At 46.5% G+C, this 20227-nt stretch overlaps 1 protein-coding gene across 4 annotated transcripts in view; it reads left to right on the forward strand.

Moving 5' to 3' along the window:
* nup155 (nucleoporin 155) overlaps positions 1–20227 on the forward strand; it is a 404177-nt gene that overhangs the window by 73853 nt on the left and 310097 nt on the right. For all 4 annotated transcript variants that reach the window (XM_072515568.1, XM_072515570.1, XM_072515569.1 and 1 more), the window contains exon 10: positions 3248–3339. In XM_072515568.1, the coding sequence (XP_072371669.1) occupies positions 3248–3339 (92 nt within the window). The remainder of the gene's footprint in view (positions 1–3247; positions 3340–20227) is intronic.

Here is a 20227-nt window from a genome sequence, read left to right on the forward strand (position 1 = left end):
TGTTACAGAGACACTAACACCCGATTCACTGTGTTACAGAGACACTGACACCTGTTCACTGTGATGCAGTGACACTGACGCTCGTTCGCTGTGTTACAGAGACACTGACACCCGTTCGCTGTGTTACAGTGACACTGACACCTTTTCACTGTGTTACAGAGACACTGACACCCGTTAGCTGTGTTACAGAGACACTGACACCCGTTCGCTGTGTCACAGAGACACTGACACCCGTTCACTGTGTTACAGAGACACTGACACCCGTTTGCTGTGTTACAGTGACACTGACACCCGTTCGCTGTGTTACAGAGACACTGACACCCGTTTACTGTGTTACAGTGATACTGACACCACGTTCGCTGTGTTAAAGTGACACTGACACGCGTTCACTGTGTTACAGTGATACTGACACCCGTTCGCTGTGTTCGAGAGACACTGACACCCGTTCGCTGTGTCACAGAGACACTGACACCCGTTCACTGTGTTACAGTGATACTGACACCCGTTCGCTGTGTTACAGAGATACTGACACCCGTTCGCTGTGTTACAGAGACACTGACACCTGTTCATTGTGTTACAGAGACACTGACGCCCGTTCGCTGTGTTACAGAGACACTGGCACCCGATTCACTGTGTTACAGAGACACTGACTCCAGTTCGCTGTGTTACAGAGAGACTGACACCCGTTCGCTGTGTTACAGAGACACTGACACCTGATTCACTGTGTTACAGAGACACTGACACCCGTTCACTGTGTTACAGTGACACTGACACCCGTTCGCTGTGTCACAGAGACACTGACACCCGTTCACTGTGTTACAGTGATACTGACACCCGTTCGCTGTGTTACAGAGACACTGACACCCGTTCGCTGTTTTAGAGAGACACTGACACCCGTTCACTGTGTTACAGAGACACTGACGCCCGTTCGCTGTGTTACAGAGACACTGGCACCCGATTCATTGTGTTACAGAGGCACTGACACCTGTTCATTGTGTTACAGAGACACTGACGCCCGTTCGCTGTGTTACAGAGACACTGGCACCCGATTCACTGTGTTACAGAGACACTGACTCCAGTTCGCTGTGTTACAGAGAGACTGACACCCGTTCGCTGTGTTACAGAGACACTGACACCTGATTCACTGTGTTACAGAGACACTGACACCCGTTCACTGTGTTACAGAGAGACTGACACCCGTTCGCTGTGTTACAGAGACACTGACACCTGATTCACTGTGTTACAGAGACACTGACACCCGTTCACTGTGTTACAGAGACACTGACACCTGTTCACTGTGATGCAGTGACACTGACGCTCGTTCGCTGTGTTACAGAGACACTGACACCCGTTCGCTGTGTTACAGTGACACTGACACCTTTTCACTGTGTTACAGAGACACTGACACCCGTTAGCTGTGTTACAGAGACACTGACACCCGTTCACTGTGTTACAGTGACACTGACACCCGTTCGCTGTGTTACAGAGACACTGACACCCGTTCGCTGTGTTGGTGACACTGACACCGATTTCACTGTGTTACAGAGACACTGACACCCGTTTACTGTGTTACAGAGACACTGACACCCGATTCACTGTGTTACAGAGACACTGACACCCGTTCGCTGTGTTACAGAGACACTGACACCCGTTTGCTGTGTTACAGAGACACTGACACCCGATTCACTGTGTTACAGAGACACTGACACCCATTCGCTGTGTAACAGTGACACTGACACCCGTTAGCTGTGTTACAGAGACACTGACACCCGTTCACTGTGTTACAGTGACACTGACACCCGTTCGCTGTGTTACAGAGACACTGACACCCGTTCGCTGTGTTGGTGACACTGACACCGGTTTCACTGTGTTACAGAGACACTGACACCGGTTTCACTGTGTTGCAGTGACACTGACACCCGTTCGCTGTGTTACAGAGACACTGACACCTGTTCGCTGTGTTGGTGACACTGACACCGGTTTCACTGTGTTACAGTGACACTGACACCCGTTCGCTGTGTTACAGAGATACTGACACCCGTTCACTGTGTTACAGAGATACTGACACCCGATTCACTGTGTTACAGAGACACTGACACCCGTTCGCTGTGTTACAGAGACACTGACACCCATTCGCTGTGTAACAGTGACACTGACACCCGTTAGCTGTGTTACAGAGACACTGACACCCGTTCACTGTGTTACAGTGACACTGACACCCGTTCGCTGTGTTACAGAGACACTGACACCCGTTCGCTGTGTTGGTGACACTGACACCGGTTTCACTGTGTTACAGAGACACTGACACCGGTTTCACTGTGTTGCAGTGACACTGACAACCGTTTACTGTGTTACAGAGACACTGATGCCCATTCACTGTGTTACAGTGACACTGACACCCGTTCACTGTGTTACAGAGACACTGACACCCGTTTACTGTGTTACAGAGACACTGACGCCCATTCACTGTGTTACAGAGACACTGACTCCCGTTCACTGTGTTACAGTGACACTGACACCCGTTCACTGTGTCACAGAGACACTGACACCCGTTCAGTGTGTTACAGAGACACTGACACCCGTTCAATGTGTTACAGTGACACTGACACCCGTTCGCTGTGTTACGGAGACACTGACACCCGTTCACTGTGCTACAGAGACACTGCCACCCGTTCGCTGTGTTACAGAGACACTGACGCCCATTGTTGGCACTATATTGCCCGGCGTGCAGTAATTTGGCGCATTATTCTGAAAGCCTCTCTGCTCTTCTGAGTCAAGCTGTCATTGATTAAGAATGGTTATTTTCAGTATTAATTTTTCCGTATACTGGGAAAGAACATGAATGTGGATAATTGGGCAGCAGGGTGGTGCAGTGGTTAGCATTGCTGACTCACGGCGCCAAGGATCCGGGTTCAATCCTGGCCTCGGGTCACTGTCCGTGTGAAGTTTGCACATTCTCCCCGTGCCTGCGTGGGTCTCACCCCCACAATCCAGGAAGATGTGCTGGGTAGGTAATTGGCCACACTAAATTCCCCTTTAATTGGAAAACAACATTTGGATAGTCTAAATTTACTTAAAGAAAAAGGTTGTTGATAATTCCTTTGTCCTATTACCCCCTTCATGGAATGAATTTTGCAGTTATCCTGTCACCTGTATCTAATCTGTGACTGCATCTTCTAACAGGGGTGTGTCTGTCCTATTTGGCGAGGTCTCCTGTATGGTGCTGTATTCACACTTTGTTTTGCAGGTGTATGACCTTGGTGTTGATGGCCAAGGGATGTGCAGAGTGGCTTCCTTATCACAGAATTCAATAGTTTCTGCAGCAGGTAACATAGCCAGGTGAGTGTGTTATCTGCCGATGTCAACTCTGGACTTGTGCGTTATGAACGGTGTTACGATGCCCTGAATGTTTGTAATCAGAGACGACTTTGCCACATTTCTCAGGGATGTCAACAAGCACTCACTCCGTGTATAACGTGACCCTGAGTATTGCTGAAAAAACAGACCTCACCATTTTGCAGTCATGAGGACCATTCGCATGAAAACCAAATGTGAAGGGAAAAATAGTTTATCCTGTCTGCCAAGAGAATGCTGATTCGTTGGCAAGTGGATTCTAATTGGTAGAGGTGTTGCCATGGAGAATGCACGAGTTGATGGTGACTTGACAGTTAACCACCAAGATTCATCACCCTCTGGCTGAAGAAACTTCTCCTCATCTCAGTTTTAAAGGATCGTCTCTTCAGCCTGATGCTGTGCCCTCGGGTTCTAGTTTTTTCTACTGGTGGAAATGTCCTCTTCGCATCCACTCTCCACGTCCACTCTATCCAGGCCTCTCAGCTTCAATGCGATTTCCCCCCAAATACTTCTAAACGCTATCGAGTACAGACCCAGAGTCCTCAACCACTCCTCATATGGCATGGCCTTCCCTTTATCTTATTTTCTTGTAGTCTTAACAAATCTATCCCTGACTGGTCCATGCCTTTCTAACAGATCTATCCCTGACTGGTCCATGCCTTTCTAACAAATCTATCCCTGACTGGTCCATGCCTTTCTAACAAATCTACCCCTGACTGGTCCATGTCTTTCTAACAAATCTACCCCTGACTGGTCCATGTCTTTCTAACAAATCTACCCCTGACTGGTCCATGCCTTTCTAACAAATCTACCCCTGACTGGTCCATGCCTTTCTAACAAATCTACCCCTGACTGGTCCATGCCTTTCTAACAAATCTATCCCTGACTGGTCCATGCCTTTCTAACAAATCTACCCCTGACTGGTCCATGCCTTTCTAACAAATCTACCCCTGACTGGTCCATGCCTTTCTAACAAATCTACCCCTGACTGGTCCATGCCTTTCTAACAAATCTATCCCTGACTGGTCCATGCCTTTCTAACAAATCTATCCCTGACTGGTCCATGCCTTTCTAACAAATCTACCCCTGACTGGTCCATGTCTTTCTAACAAATCTACCCCTGACTGGTCCATGCCTTTCTAACAAATCTACCCCTGACTGGTCCATGCCTTTCTAACAAATCTATCCCTGACTGGTCCATGCCTTTCTAACAGATCTATCCCTGACTGGTCCATGCCTTTCTAACAAATCTACCCTGACTGGTCCATGCCTTTATCCTGACAGTTCCATGCCTTTCTAACAAATCTACCCCTGACTGGTCCATGCCTTTCTAACAAATCTATCCCTGACTGGTCCATGCCTTTCTAACAAATCTATCCCTGACTGGTCCATGCCTTTCTAACAAATCTACCCCTGACTGGTCCATGCCTTTCTAACAAATCTATCCCTGACTGGTCCATGCCTTTATCCTGACTGGTCCATGCCTTTCTAACAAATCTACCCCTGACTGGTCCATGCCTTTATCCTGACTGGTCCATGCCTTTCTAACAAATCTATCCCTGACTGGTCCATGCCTTTCTAACAAATCTATCCCTGACTGGTCCATGCCTTTCTAACAAATCTATCCCTGACTGGTCCATGCCTTTATCCTGACTGGTCCATGCCTTTCTAACAAATCTACCCCTGACTGGTCCATGCCTTTATCCTGACTGGTCCATGCCTTTCTAACAAATCTATCCCTGACTGGTCCATGCCTTTCTAACAAATCTATCCCTGACTGGTCCATGCCTTTCTAACAAATCTACCCCTGACTGGTCCATGTCTTTCTAACAAATCTACCCCTGACTGGTCCATGCCTTTCTAACAAATCTACCCCTGACTGGTCCATGCCTTTCTAACAAATCTATCCCTGACTGGTCCATGCCTTTCTAACAAATCTACCCCTGACTGGTCCATGTCTTTCTAACAAATCTACCCCTGACTGGTCCATGCCTTTCTAACAAATCTACCCCTGACTGGTCCATGCCTTTCTAACAAATCTACCCCTGACTGGTCCATGCCTTTCTAACAAATCTACCCCTGACTGGTCCATGCCTTTCTAACAAATCTACCCTGACTGGTCCATGCCTTTATCCTGACTGGTCCATGCCTTTCTAACAAATCTACCCCTGACTGGTCCATGCCTTTCTAACAAATCTATCCCTGACTGGTCCATGCCTTTCTAACAAATCTATCCCTGACTGGTCCATGCCTTTCTAACAAATCTACCCCTGACTGGTCCATGCCTTTCTAACAAATCTACCCCTGACTGGTCCATGCCTTTCTAACAAATCTATCCCTGACTGGTCCATGCCTTTCTAACAAATCTATCCCTGACTGGTCCATGCCTTTATCCTGACTGGTCCATGCCTTTCTAACAAATCTACCCCTGACTGGTCCATGCCTTTATCCTGACTGGTCCATGCCTTTCTAACAAATCTATCCCTGACTGGTCCATGCCTTTCTAACAAATCTATCCCTGACTGGTCCATGCCTTTCTAACAAATCTATCCCTGACTGGTCCATGCCTTTCTAACAAATCTATCCCTGACTGGTCCATGCCTTTCTGACAAATCTACCCCTGACTGTTCCATGCCTTTCTAACAAATCTACCCCTGACTGGTCCATGCCTTTCTAACAAATCTATCCCTGACTGGTCCATGCCTTTCTAACAAATCTATCCCTGACTGGTCCATGCCTTTCTAACAAATCTACCCCTGACTGGTCCATGCCTTTCTAACAAATCTATCCCTGACTGGTCCATGCCTTTCTAACAAATCTACCCCTGACTGGTCCATGCCTTTCTAACAAATCTATCCCTGACTGGTCCATGCCTTTATCCTGACTGGTCCATGCCTTTCTAACAAATCTACCCCTGACTGGTCCATGCCTTTCTAACAAATCTACCCCTGACTGGTCCATGCCTTTCTAACAAATCTACCCCTGACTGGTCCATGCCTTTCTAACAAATCTACCCCTGACTGGTCCATGCCTTTCTAACAAATCTACCCCTGACTGGTCCATGCCTTTCTAACAAATCTATCCCTGACTGGTCCATGCCTTTATCCTGACTGGTCCATGCCTTTCTAACAAATCTACCCCTGACTGGTCCATGCCTTTCTAACAAATCTACCCCTGACTGGTCCATGCCTTTCTAACAAATCTGCCCCTGACTGGTCCATGCCTTTCTAACAAATCTATCCCTGACTGGTCCATGCCTTTCTAACAAATCTACCCCTGACTGGTCCATGCCTTTCTAACAAATCTATCCCTGACTGGTCCATGCCTTTCTAACAAATCTACCCCTGACTGGTCCATGCCTTTCTAACAAATCTACCCCTGACTGGTCCATGCCTTTCTAACAAATCTATCCCTGACTGGTCCATGCCTTTCTAACAAATCTACCCCTGACTGGTCCATGCCTTTCTAACAAATCTACCCCTGACTGGTCCATGCCTTTCTAACAAATCTATCCCTGACTGGTCCATGCCTTTCTAACAAATCTGCCCCTGACTGGTCCATGCCTTTCTAACAAATCTATCCCTGACTGGTCCATGCCTTTCTAACAAATCTGCCCCTGACTGGTCCATGCCTTTCTAACAAATCTATCCCTGACTGGTCCATGTCTTTCTAACAGATCTATCCCTGACTGGTCCATGTCTTTCTAACAAATCTACCCCTGACTGGTCCATGCCTTTCTAACAAATCTATCCCTGACTGGTCCATGCCTTTCTAACAAATCTACCCCTGACTGGTCCATGCCTTTCTAACAAATCTACCCCTGACTGGTCCATGCCTTTCTAACAAATCTATCCCTGACTGGTCCATGCCTTTCTAACAAATCTATCCCTGACTGGTCCATGCCTTTCTAACAAATCTACCCCTGACTGGTCCATGCCTTTCTAACAAATCTATCCCTGACTGGTCCATGCCTTTCTAACAAATCTATCCCTGACTGGTCCATGTCTTTCTAACAAATCTACCCCTGACTGGTCCATGCCTTTATCCTGACTGGTCCATGCCTTTCTAACAAATCTACCCCTGACTGGTCCATGCCTTTCTAACAAATCTACCCCTGACTGGTCCATGCCTTTCTAACAAATCTATCCCTGACTGGTCCATGCCTTTATCCTGACTGGTCCATGCCTTTCTAACAAATCTATCCCTGACTGGTCCATGCCTTTCTAACAAATCTACCCCTGACTGGTCCATGCCTTTCTAACAAATCTACCCCTGACTGGTCCATGCCTTTATCCTGACTGGTCCATGCCTTTCTAACAAATCTACCCCTGACTGGTCCATGCCTTTCTAACAAATCTATCCCTGACTGGTCCATGCCTTTCTAACAAATCTACCCCTGACTGGTCCATGCCTTTATCCTGACTGGTCCATGCCTTTCTAACAAATCTACCCCTGACTGGTCCATGCCTTTCTAACAAATCTATCCCTGACTGGTCCATGCCTTTCTAACAAATCTACCCCTGACTGGTCCATGCCTTTATCCTGACTGGACCATGCCTTTCTAACAAATCTACCCCTGACTGGTCCATGCCTTTATCCTGACTGGACCATGCCTTTCTAACAAATCTATCCCTGACTGGTCCATGTCTTTCTAACAAATCTACCCCTGACTGGTCCATGCCTTTCTAACAAATCTATCCCTGACTGGTCCATGCCTTTCTAACAAATCTATCCCTGACTGGTCCATGCCTTTCTAACAAATCTATCCCTGACTGGTCCATGCCTTTCTAACAAATCTATCCCTGACTGGTCCATGTCTTTCTAACAAATCTACCCCTGACTGGTCCATGCCTTTCTAACAAATCTATCCCTGACTGGTCCATGCCTTTCCAACAAATCTACCCCTGACTGGTCCATGCCTTTCTAACAAATCTATCCCTGACTGGTCCATGCCTTTCTAACAAATCTACCCCTGACTGGTCCATGTCTTTCTAACAAATCTACCCCTGACTGGTCCATGCCTTTCTAACAAATCTATCCCTGACTGGTCCATGCCTTTCTAACAAATCTACCCCTGACTGGTCCATGCCTTTCTAACAAATCTACCCCTGACTGGTCCATGTCTTTCTAACAAATCTACCCCTGACTGGTCCATGCCTTTCTAACAAATCTACCCCTGACTGGTCCATGTCTTTCTAACAAATCTACCCCTGACTGGTCCATGTCTTTCTAACAAATCTATCCCTGACTGATCCATGCCTTTCTAACAAATCTATCCCTGACTGGTCCATGCCTTTCTAACAAATCTACCCCTGACTGGTCCATGCCTTTATCCTGACTGGTCCATGCCTTTCTAACAAATCTACCCCTGACTGGTCCATGCCTTTATCCTGACTGGTCCATGCCTTTCTAACAAATCTACCCCTGACTGGTCCATGCCTTTCTAACAAATCTACCCCTGACTGGTCCATGCCTTTCTAACAAATCTACCCCTGACTGGTCCATGTCTTTCTAACAAATCTACCCCTGACTGGTCCATGCCTTTCTAACAAATCTACCCCTGACTGGTCCATGTCTTTCTAACAAATCTACCCCTGACTGGTCCATGCCTTTCTAACAAATCTATCCCTGACTGGTCCATGCCTTTCTAACAAATCTACCCCTGACTGGTCCATGTCTTTCTAACAAATCTATCCCTGACTGGTCCATGCCTTTCTAACAAATCTACCCCTGACTGGTCCATGCCTTTATCCTGACTGGTCCATGCCTTTCTAACAAATCTATCCCTGACTGGTCCATGCCTTTCTAACAAATCTACCCCTGACTGGTCCATGCCTTTCTAACAAATCTATCCTTTGACTGGTCCATGCCTTTCTAACAAATCTACCCCTGACTGGTCCATGCCTTTCTAACAAATCTATCCTTTGACTGGTCCATGCCTTTCTAACAAATCTACCCCTGACTGGTCCATGCCTTTATCCTGACTGGTCCATGCCTTTCTAACAAATCTATCCCTGACTGGTCCATGCCTTTCTAACAAATCTACCCCTGACTGGTCCATGCCTTTCTAACAAATCTATCCCTGACTGGTCCATGCCTTTCTAACAAATCTATCCCTGACTGGTCCATGCCTTTCTAACAAATCTACCCCTGACTGGTCCATGCCTTTCTAACAAATCTATCCCTGACTGGTCCATGTCTTTCTAACAAATCTACCCCTGACTGGTCCATGCCTTTCTAACAAATCTATCCCTGACTGGTCCATGTCTTTCTAACAAATCTATCCCTGACTGGTCCATGCCTTTCTAACAAATCTACCCCTGACTGGTCCATGCCTTTCTAACAAATCTATCCCTGACTGGTCCATGTCTTTCTAACAAATCTATCCCTGACTGGTCCATGTCTTTCTAACAAATCTACCCCTGACTGGTCCATGCCTTTCTAACAAATCTATCCCTGACTGGTCCATGTCTTTCTAACAAATCTATCCCTGACTGGTCCATGCCTTTCTAACAAATCTACCATTGACTGGTCCATGCCTTTCTAACAAATCTACCCCTGACTGGTCCATGCCTTTCTAACAAATCTACCCCTGACTGGTGCATGCCTTTCTAACAAATCTACCCTTGACTGGTCCATGCCTTTCTAACAAATCTATCCCTGACTGGTCCATGTCTTTCTAACAAATCTACCCTTGACTGGTCCATGCCTTTCTAACAAATCTACCCCTGACTGGTCCATGCCTTTCTAACAAATCTACCCCTGACTGGTCCATGCCTTTCTAACAAATCTATCCCTGACTGGTCCATGTCTTTCTAACAAATCTACCCTTGACTGGTCCATGCCTTTCTAACAAATCTACCCCTGACTGGTCCATGCCTTTCTAACAAATCTACCCCTGACTGGTCCATGCCTTTCTAACAAATCTACCCTTGACTGGTCCATGCCTTTCTAACAAATCTATCCCTGACTGGTCCATGTCTTTCTAACAAATCTACCCCTGACTGGTCCATGCCTTTCTAACAAATCTACCCCTGACTGGTCCATGCCTTTCTAACAAATCTACCCTTGACTGGTCCATGCCTTTCTAACAAATCTACCCTTGACTGGTCCATGCCTTTCTAACAAATCTACCCCTGACTGGTCCATGCCTTTCTAACCAATCTATCCCTGACTGGTCCATGTCTTTCTAACAAATCTATCCCTGACTGGTCCATGCCTTTCTAACAAATCTACCCCTGACTGGTCCATGCCTTTCTAACCAATCTATCCCTGACTGGTCCATGCCTTTCTAACAAATCTACCCTTGACTGGTCCATGCCTTTCTAACAAATCTACCCCTGACTGGTCCATGCCTTTCTAACCAATCTATCCCTGACTGGTCCATGCCTTTCTAACAAATCTACCCCTGACTGGTCCATGCCTTTCTAACAAATCTACCCTTGACTGGTCCATGCCTTTATAACAAATCTACCCCTGACTGGTCCATGCCTTTCTAACAAATCTATCCCTGACTGGTCCATGCCTTTCTAACAAATCTACCCCTGACTGGTCCATGCCTTTCTAACAAATCTACCCCTGACTGGTCCATGCCTTTCTAACAAATCTACCCTTGACTGGTCCATGCCTTTCTAACAAATCTACCCTTGACTGGTCCATGCCTTTCTAACAAATCTATCCCTGACTGGTCCATGCCTTTCTAACAAATCTACCCCTGACTGGTCCATGCCTTTCTAACAAATCTATCCCTGACTGGTCCATGCCTTTCTAACAAATCTACCCCTGACTGGTCCATGCCTTTCTAACAAATCTATCCCTGACTGGTCCATGCCTTTCTAACAAATCTATCCCTGACTGGTCCATGCCTTTCTAACAAATCTATCCCTGACTGGTCCATGCCTTTCTAACAAATCTATCCCTGACTGGTCCATGCCTTTCTAACAAATCTACCCCTGACTGGTCCATGCCTTTCTAACAAATCTATCCCTGACTGGTCCATGCCTTTCTAACAAATCTACCCCTGACTGGTCCATGCCTTTCTAACAAATCTATCCCTGACTGGTCCATGCCTTTCTAACAAATCTATCCCTGACTGGTCCATGCCTTTCTAACAAATCTACCCCTGACTGGTCCATGCCTTTCTAACAAATCTATCCCTGACTGGTCCATGCCTTTCTAACAAATCTACCCCTGACTGGTCCATGCCTTTCTAACAAATCTACCCCTGACTGGTCCATGTCTTTCTAACAAATCTACCCCTGACTGGTCCATGCCTTTCTAACAAATCTACCCCCGACTGGTCCATGTCTTTCTAACAAATCTATCCCTGACTGGTCCATGCCTTTCTAACAAATCTACCCTTGACTGGTCCATGCCTTTCTAACAAATCTATCCCTGACTGGTCCATGCCTTTCTAACAAATCTACCCCTGACTGGTCCATGCCTTTCTAACAAATCTACCCCTGACTGGTCCATGCCTTTCTAACAAATCTACCCCTGACTGGTCCATGCCTTTCTAACAAATCTACCCCTGACTGGTCCATGCCTTTCTAACAAATCTACCCCTGACTGGTCCATGCCGTTCTAACAAATCTACCCCTGACTGGTCCATGCCTTTCTAACAAATCTACCCCTGACTGGTCCATGCCTTTCTAACAAATCTACCCCTGACTGGTCCATGCCTTTCTAACAAATCTACCCCTGACTGGTCCATGCCTTTCTAACAAATCTACCCCTGACTGGTCCATGCCTTTCTAACAAATCTACCCCTGACTGGTCCATGCCTTTCTAACAAATCTATCCCTGACTGGTCCATGCCTTTCTAACAAATCTACCCTTGACTGGTCCATGCCTTTCTAACAAATCTACCCCTGACTGGTCCATGCCTTTCTAACAAATCTACCCCTGACTGGTCCATGCCGTTCTAACAAATCTACCCCTGACTGGTCCATGCCTTTCTAACAAATCTACCCCTGACTGGTCCATGCCTTTCTAACAAATCTACCCTTGACTGGTCCATGCCTTTCTAACAAATCTACCCCTGACTGGTCCATGCCTTTCTAACAAATCTACCCCTGACTGGTCCATGCCTTTCTAACAAATCTATCCCTGACTGGTCCATGCCTTTCTAACAAATCTACCCTTGACTGGTCCATGCCTTTCGAACAAATCTACCCCTGACTGGTCCATGTCTTTCTAACAAATCTACCCCTGACTGGTCCATGCCTTTCTAACAAATCTACCCCTGACTGGTCCATGCCTTTCTAACAAATCTACCCCTGACTGGTCCATGCCTTTCTAACAAATCTACCCCTGACTGGTCCATGCCTTTCTAACAAATCTATCCCTGACTGGTCCATGCCTTTCTAACAAATCTACCCCTGACTGGTCCATGCCTTTCTAACAAATCTATCCCTGACTGGTCCATGCCTTTCTAACAAATCTACCCCTGACTGGTCCATGCCTTTCTAACAAATCTATCCCTGACTGGTCCATGCCTTTCTAACAAATCTATCCCTGACTGGTCCATGCCTTTCTAACAAATCTACCCCTGACTGGTCCATGCCTTTCTAACAAATCTATCCCTGACTGGTCCATGCCTTTCTAACAAATCTACCCCTGACTGGTCCATGCCTTTCTAACAAATCTACCCCTGACTGGTCCATGCCTTTCTAACAAATCTATCCCTGACTGGTCCATGCCTTTCTAACAAATCTATCCCTGACTGGTCCATGCCTTTCTAACAAATCTACCCCTGACTGGTCCATGCCTTTCTAACAAATCTATCCCTGACTGGTCCATGCCTTTCTAACAAATCTACCCCTGACTGGTCCATGCCTTTCTAACAAATCTACCCTTGACTGGTCCATGCCTTTCTAACAAATCTACCCTTGACTGGTCCATGCCTTTCTAACAAATCTACCCCTGACTGGTCCATGCCTTTCTAACAAATCTACCCCTGACTGGTCCATGCCTTTCTAACAAATCTACCCCTGACTGGTCCATGCCTTTATCCTGACTGGTCCATGCCTTTCTAACAAATCTATCCCTGACTGGTCCATGCCTTTCTAACAAATCTACCCCTGACTGGTCCATGCCTTTCTAACAAATCTACCCTTGACTGGTCCATGCCTTTCTAACAAATCTACCCTTGACTGGTCCATGCCTTTCTAACAAATCTACCCCTGACTGGTCCATGCCTTTCTAACAAATCTACCCCTGACTGGTCCATGCCTTTCTAACAAATCTACCCTTGACTGGTCCATGCCTTTCTAACAAATCTACCCCTGACTGGTCCATGCCTTTCTAACAAATCTATCCCTGACTGGTCCATGTCTTTCTAACAAATCTACCCTTGACTGGTCCATGCCTTTCTAACAAATCTACCCTTGACTGGTCCATGCCTTTCTAACAAATCTACCCCTGACTGGTCCATGCCTTTCTAACAAATCTACCCTTGACTGGTCCATGCCTTTCTAACAAATCTACCCTTGACTGGTCCATGCCTTTCTAACAAATCTATCCCTGACTGGTCCATGCCTTTCTAACAAATCTACCCCTGACTGGTCCATGCCTTTCTAACAAATCTACCCCTGACTGGTCCATGCCTTTCTAACAAATCTATCCCTGACTGGTCCATGCCTTTCTAACAAATCTATCCCTGACTGGTCCATGCCTTTCTAACAAATCTACCCCTGACTGGTCCATGCCTTTCTAACAAATCTACCCCTGACTGGTCCATGCCTTTCTAACAAATCTATCCCTGACTGGTCCATGCCTTTCTAACAAATCTATCCCTGACTGGTCCATGCCTTTCTAACAAATCTACCCCTGACTGGTCCATGCCTTTCTAACAAATCTACCCCTGACTGGTCCATGCCTTTCTAACAAATCTACCCCTGACTGGTCCATGCCTTTCTAACAAATCTACCCTTGACTGGTCCATGCCTTTCTAACAAATCTACCCTTGACTGGTCCATGCCTTTCTAACAAATCTATCCCTGACTGGTCCATGCCTTTCTAACAAATCTACCCCTGACTGGTCCATGCCTTTCTAACAAATCTATCCCTGACTGGTCCATGCCTTTCTAACAAATCTATCCCTGACTGGTCCATGCCTTTCTAACAAATCTACCCCTGACTGGTCCATGCCTTTCTAACAAATCTACCCCTGACTGGTCCATGCCTTTCTAACAAATCTACCCCTGACTGGTCCATGCCTTTATCCTGACTGGTCCATGCCTTTCTAACAAATCTATCCCTGACTGGTCCATGCCTTTCTAACAAATCTACCCCTGACTGGTCCATGCCTTTCTAACAAATCTACCCTTGACTGGTCCATGCCTTTCTAACAAATCTACCCTTGACTGGTCCATGCCTTTCTAACAAATCTACCCCTGACTGGTCCATGCCTTTCTAACAAATCTACCCCTGACTGGTCCATGCCTTTCTAACAAATCTACCCCTGACTGGTCCATGCCTTTATCCTGACTGGTCCATGCCTTTCTAACAAATCTATCCCTGACTGGTCCATGCCTTTCTAACAAATCTACCCCTGACTGGTCCATGCCTTTCTAACAAATCTACCCCTGACTGGTCCATGCCTTTCTAACAAATCTACCCCTGACTGGTCCATGCCTTTATCCTGACTGGTCCATGCCTTTCTAACAAATCTATCCCTGACTGGTCCATGCCTTTCTAACAAATCTACCCCTGACTGGTCCATGCCTTTCTAACAAATCTACCCCTGACTGGTCCATGCCTTTATCCTGACTGGTCCATGCCTTTCTAACAAATCTACGCCTGACTGGTCCATGCCTTTATCCTGACTGGTCCATGCCTTTCTAACAAATCTATCCCTGACTGGTCCATGCCTTTCTAACAAATCTACCCCTGACTGGTCCATGCCTTTCTAACAAATCTACCCCTGACTGGTCCATGCCTTTATCCTGACTGGTCCATGCCTTTCTAACAAATCTACCCCTGACTGGTCCATGCCTTTATCCTGACTGGTCCATGCCTTTCTAACAAATCTATCCCTGACTGGTCCATGCCTTTCTAACAAATCTATCCCTGACTGGTCCATGCCTTTATCCTGACTGGTCCATGCCTTTCTAACAAATCTATCCCTGACTGGTCCATGCCTTTATCCTGACTGGTCCATGCCTTTCTAACAAATCTACCCCTGACTGGTCCATGCCTTTATCCTGACTGGTCCATGCCTTTCTAACAAATCTACCCCTGACTGGTCCATGCCTTTCTAACAAATCTACCCTTGACTGGTCCATGCCTTTCTAACAAATCTACCCCTGACTGGTCCATGCCTTTCTCACAAATCTATCCCTGACTGGTCCATGCCTTTCTAACAAATCTACCCTTGACTGGTCCATGTCTTTCTAACAAATCTATCCCTGACTGGTCCATGCCTTTCTAACAAATCTATCCCTGACTGGTCCATGCCTTTCTAACAAATCTACCCCTGACTGGTCCATGCCTTTCTAACAAATCTACCCCTGACTGGTCCATGCCTTTCTAACAAATCTACCCCTGACTGGTCCATGCCTTTCTAACAAATCTACCCCTGACTGGTCCATGCCTTTCTAACAAATCTACCCCTGACTGGTCCATGCCTTTCTAACAAATCTACCCCTGACTGGTCCATGCCTTTCTAACAAATCTACCCTTGACTGGTCCATGCCTTTCTAACAAATCTACCCCTGACTGGTCCATGCCTTTATCCTGACTGGTCCATGCCTTTCTAACAAATCTATCCCTGACTGGTCCATGCCTTTCTAACAAATCTACCCCTGACTGGTCCATGCCTTTCTAACAAATCTACCCCTGACTGGTCCATGCCTTTCTAACAAATCTACCCCTGACTGGTCCATGCCTTTCTAACAAATCTACCCCTGACTGGTCCATGCCTTTCTAACAAATCTACCCCTGACTGGTCCATGCCTTTCTAACAAATCTACCCCTGACTGGTCCATGCCTTTCTAACAAATCTACCCCTGACTGGTCCATGCCTTTCTAACAAATCTACCCCTGACTGGTCCATGCCTTTCTAACAAATCTACCCCTGACTGGTCCATGCCTTTCTAACAAATCTACCCCTGACTGGTCCATGCCTTTTTTACAAATCTACCCCTGACTGGTCCATGCCTTTCTAACAAATCTACCCCTGACTGGTCCATGCCTTTCTAACAAATCTACCCCTGACTGGTCCATGCCTTTCTAACAAATCTACCCCTGACTGGTCCATGCCTTTCTAACCAATCTACCCCTGACTGGTCCATGCCTTTCTAACAAATCTACCCCTGACTGGTCCATGCCTTTCTAACAAATCTACCCCTGACTGGTCCATGCCTTTCTAACAAATCTACCCCTGACTGGTCCATGCCTTTCTAACAAATCTACCCCTGACTGGTCCATGTCTTTCTAACAAATCTGCCCCTGACTGGTCCATGTCTTTCTAACAAATCTACCCCTGACTGGTCCATGCCTTTCTAACAAATCTATCCCTGACTGGTCCATGCCTTTCTAACAAATCTATCCCTGACTGGTCCATGCCTTTCTAACAAATCTATCCCTGACTGGTCCATGCCTTTCTAACAAATCTACCCCTGACTGGTCCATGCCTTTCTAACAAATCTACCCCTGACTGGTCCATGTCTTTCTAACAAATCTATCCCTGACTGGTCCATGTCTTTCTAACAAATCTATCCCTGACTGGTCCATGCCTTTCTAACAAATCTACCCCTGACTGGTCCATGTCTTTCTAACAAATCTACCCCTGACTGGTCCATGTCTTTCTAACAAATCTACCCCTGACTGGTCCATGCCTTTCTAACAAATCTATCCCTGACTGGTCCATGCCTTTCTAACAAATCTACCCCTGACTGGTCCATGCCTTTCTAACAAATCTACCCCTGACTGGTCCATGCCTTTATCCTGACTGGTCCATGCCTTTCTAACAAATCTATCCCTGACTGGTCCATGCCTTTCTAACAAATCTACCCCTGACTGGTCCATGCCTTTCTAACAAATCTACCCTTGACTGGTCCATGCCTTTCTAACAAATCTACCCTTGACTGGTCCATGCCTTTCTAACAAATCTACCCCTGACTGGTCCATGCCTTTCTAACAAATCTACCCCTGACTGGTCCATGCCTTTCTAACAAATCTACCCCTGACTGGTCCATGCCTTTCTAACAAATCTACCCCTGACTGGTCCATGCCTTTCTAACAAATCTACCCCTGACTGGTCCATGCCTTTCTAACAAATCTATCCCTGACTGGTCCATGCCTTTCTAACAAATCTACCCCTGACTGGTCCATGCCTTTCTAACAGATCTACCCCTGACTGGTCCATGCCTTTCTAACAAATCTACCCCTGACTGGTCCATGCCTTTATCCTGACTGGTCCATGCCTTTCTAACAAATCTATCCCTGACTGGTCCATGCCTTTCTAACAAATCTACCCCTGACTGGTCCATGCCTTTCTAACAAATCTACCCCTGACTGGTCCATGCCTTTATCCTGACTGGTCCATGCCTTTCTAACAAATCTACCCCTGACTGGTCCATGCCTTTATCCTGACTGGTCCATGCCTTTCTAACAAATCTATCCCTGACTGGTCCATGCCTTTCTAACAAATCTACCCCTGACTGGTCCATGCCTTTATCCTGACTGGTCCATGCCTTTCTAACAAATCTACCCCTGACTGGTCCATGCCTTTATCCTGACTGGTCCATGCCTTTCTAACAAATCTATCCCTGACTGGTCCATGCCTTTCTAACAAATCTATCCCTGACTGGTCCATGCCTTTATCCTGACTGGTCCATGCCTTTCTAACAAATCTACCCCTGACTGGTCCATGCCTTTATCCTGACTGGTCCATGCCTTTCTAACAAATCTACCCTGACTGGTCCATGCCTTTCTAACAAATCTACCCTGACTGGTCCATGCCTTTCTAAGAAATCTATCCCTGACTGGTCCATGCCTTTCTAACAAATCTACCCCTGACTGGTCCATGCCTTTATCCTGACTGGTCCATGCCTTTCTAACAAATCTATCCCTGACTGGTCCATGCCTTTCTAACAGATCTATCCCTGACTGGTCCATGCCTTTCTAACAAATCTACCCCTGACTGGTCCATGCCTTTCTAACAAATCTACCCCTGACTGGTCCATGCCTTTATCCTGACTGGTCCATGCCTTTCTAACAAATCTATCCCTGACTGGTCCATGTCTTTCTAACAAATCTACCCCTGACTGGTCCATGCCTTTCTAACAAATCTATCCCTGACTGGTCCATGCCTTTCTAACAGATCTACCCCTGACTGGTCCATGCCTTTATCCTGACTGGTCCATGCCTTTATCCTGACTGGTCCATGCCTTTCTAACAAATCTACCCCTGACTGGTCCATGCCTTTATCCTGACTGGTCCATGCCTTTCTAACAAATCTACCCTGACTGGTCCATGCCTTTCTAACAAATCTACCCTGACTGGTCCATGCCTTTCTAAGAAATCTATCCCTGACTGGTCCATGCCTTTCTAACAAATCTACCCCTGACTGGTCCATGCCTTTATCCTGACTGGTCCATGCCTTTCTAACAAATCTATCCCTGACTGGTCCATGCCTTTCTAACAGATCTATCCCTGACTGGTCCATGCCTTTCTAACAAATCTACCCCTGACTGGTCCATGCCTTTCTAACAAATCTACCCCTGACTGGTCCATGCCTTTATCCTGACTGGTCCATGCCTTTCTAACAAATCTATCCCTGACTGGTCCATGTCTTTCTAACAAATCTACCCCTGACTGGTCCATGCCTTTCTAACAAATCTATCCCTGACTGGTCCATGCCTTTCTAACAGATCTACCCCTGACTGGTCCATGCCTTTCTAACAAATCTACCCCTGACTGGTCCATGCCTTTATCCTGACTGGTCCATGCCTTTCTAACAAATCTACCCCTGACTGGTCCATGCCTTTCTAACAAATCTACCCCTGACTGGTCCATGCCTTTCTAACAAATCTACCCCTGACTGGTCCATGCCTTTCTAACAAATCTACCCCTGACTGGTCCATGCCTTTCTAAATCACAGTTTATCCGATCTCTCAGGATTGATTCTCACAATTTTCCCACCACTGACGTAAGACTAACTGCTTATAATTGTTTGGCATTTTCTTCCTATCCATTTTGAACAATGGAACCACGTTTAATTCCTTTGATCCTCTGGCACCTCCACAGTGTCTTGTGAAGATGGGAAAATAATCCTCAGAGCATCTGTTTACTCCCTGACCTCTTTCAGAATCCATGAAACAATCCATCCAGCCCTGGCGACTTATCCACTTTCAAGGATTCCAACACTTCCTCTTTCATTCTGATTATTTGATCCAATATTTCGCACTGTGCTCCGCTTGTATTACTATATCCTCATCAAAAGAACTTTAAACTAGCAAAACGGGGGCGAAGGGGAGGGTAATACTACAAGAAGTATAATGGTTAATGGGAACCAGAGCAGCAGGTCAAAGAACAAAGAACAAAGAAATGTACAGCACAGGAACAGGCCCTTCGGCCCTCCAAGCCCGTGCCGACCATACTGCCCGACTAAACTACAATCTTCTACCCTTCCTGGGTCCGTATCCGTCTATTCCCATCCTATTCATATATTTGTCAAGGTGCCCCTTAAATGTCCCTATCGTCCCTGCTTCCACTACCTGCTCCGGTAGCGAGTTCCAGGTACCCACTACCCTCTGCGTAAAAAACTTGCCTCGTACATCTACTCTAAACCTTGCCCCTCTCACCTTAAACCTATGCCCCCTAGTAATTGACCCCTCTACCCTGGGGAAAAGCCTCTGACTATCCA

The sequence above is a fragment of the Scyliorhinus torazame genome, chromosome 9 (genome assembly GCF_047496885.1).
Source record: "Scyliorhinus torazame isolate Kashiwa2021f chromosome 9, sScyTor2.1, whole genome shotgun sequence".
In the NCBI taxonomy this organism is placed as follows: domain Eukaryota; kingdom Metazoa; phylum Chordata; class Chondrichthyes; order Carcharhiniformes; family Scyliorhinidae; genus Scyliorhinus; species Scyliorhinus torazame.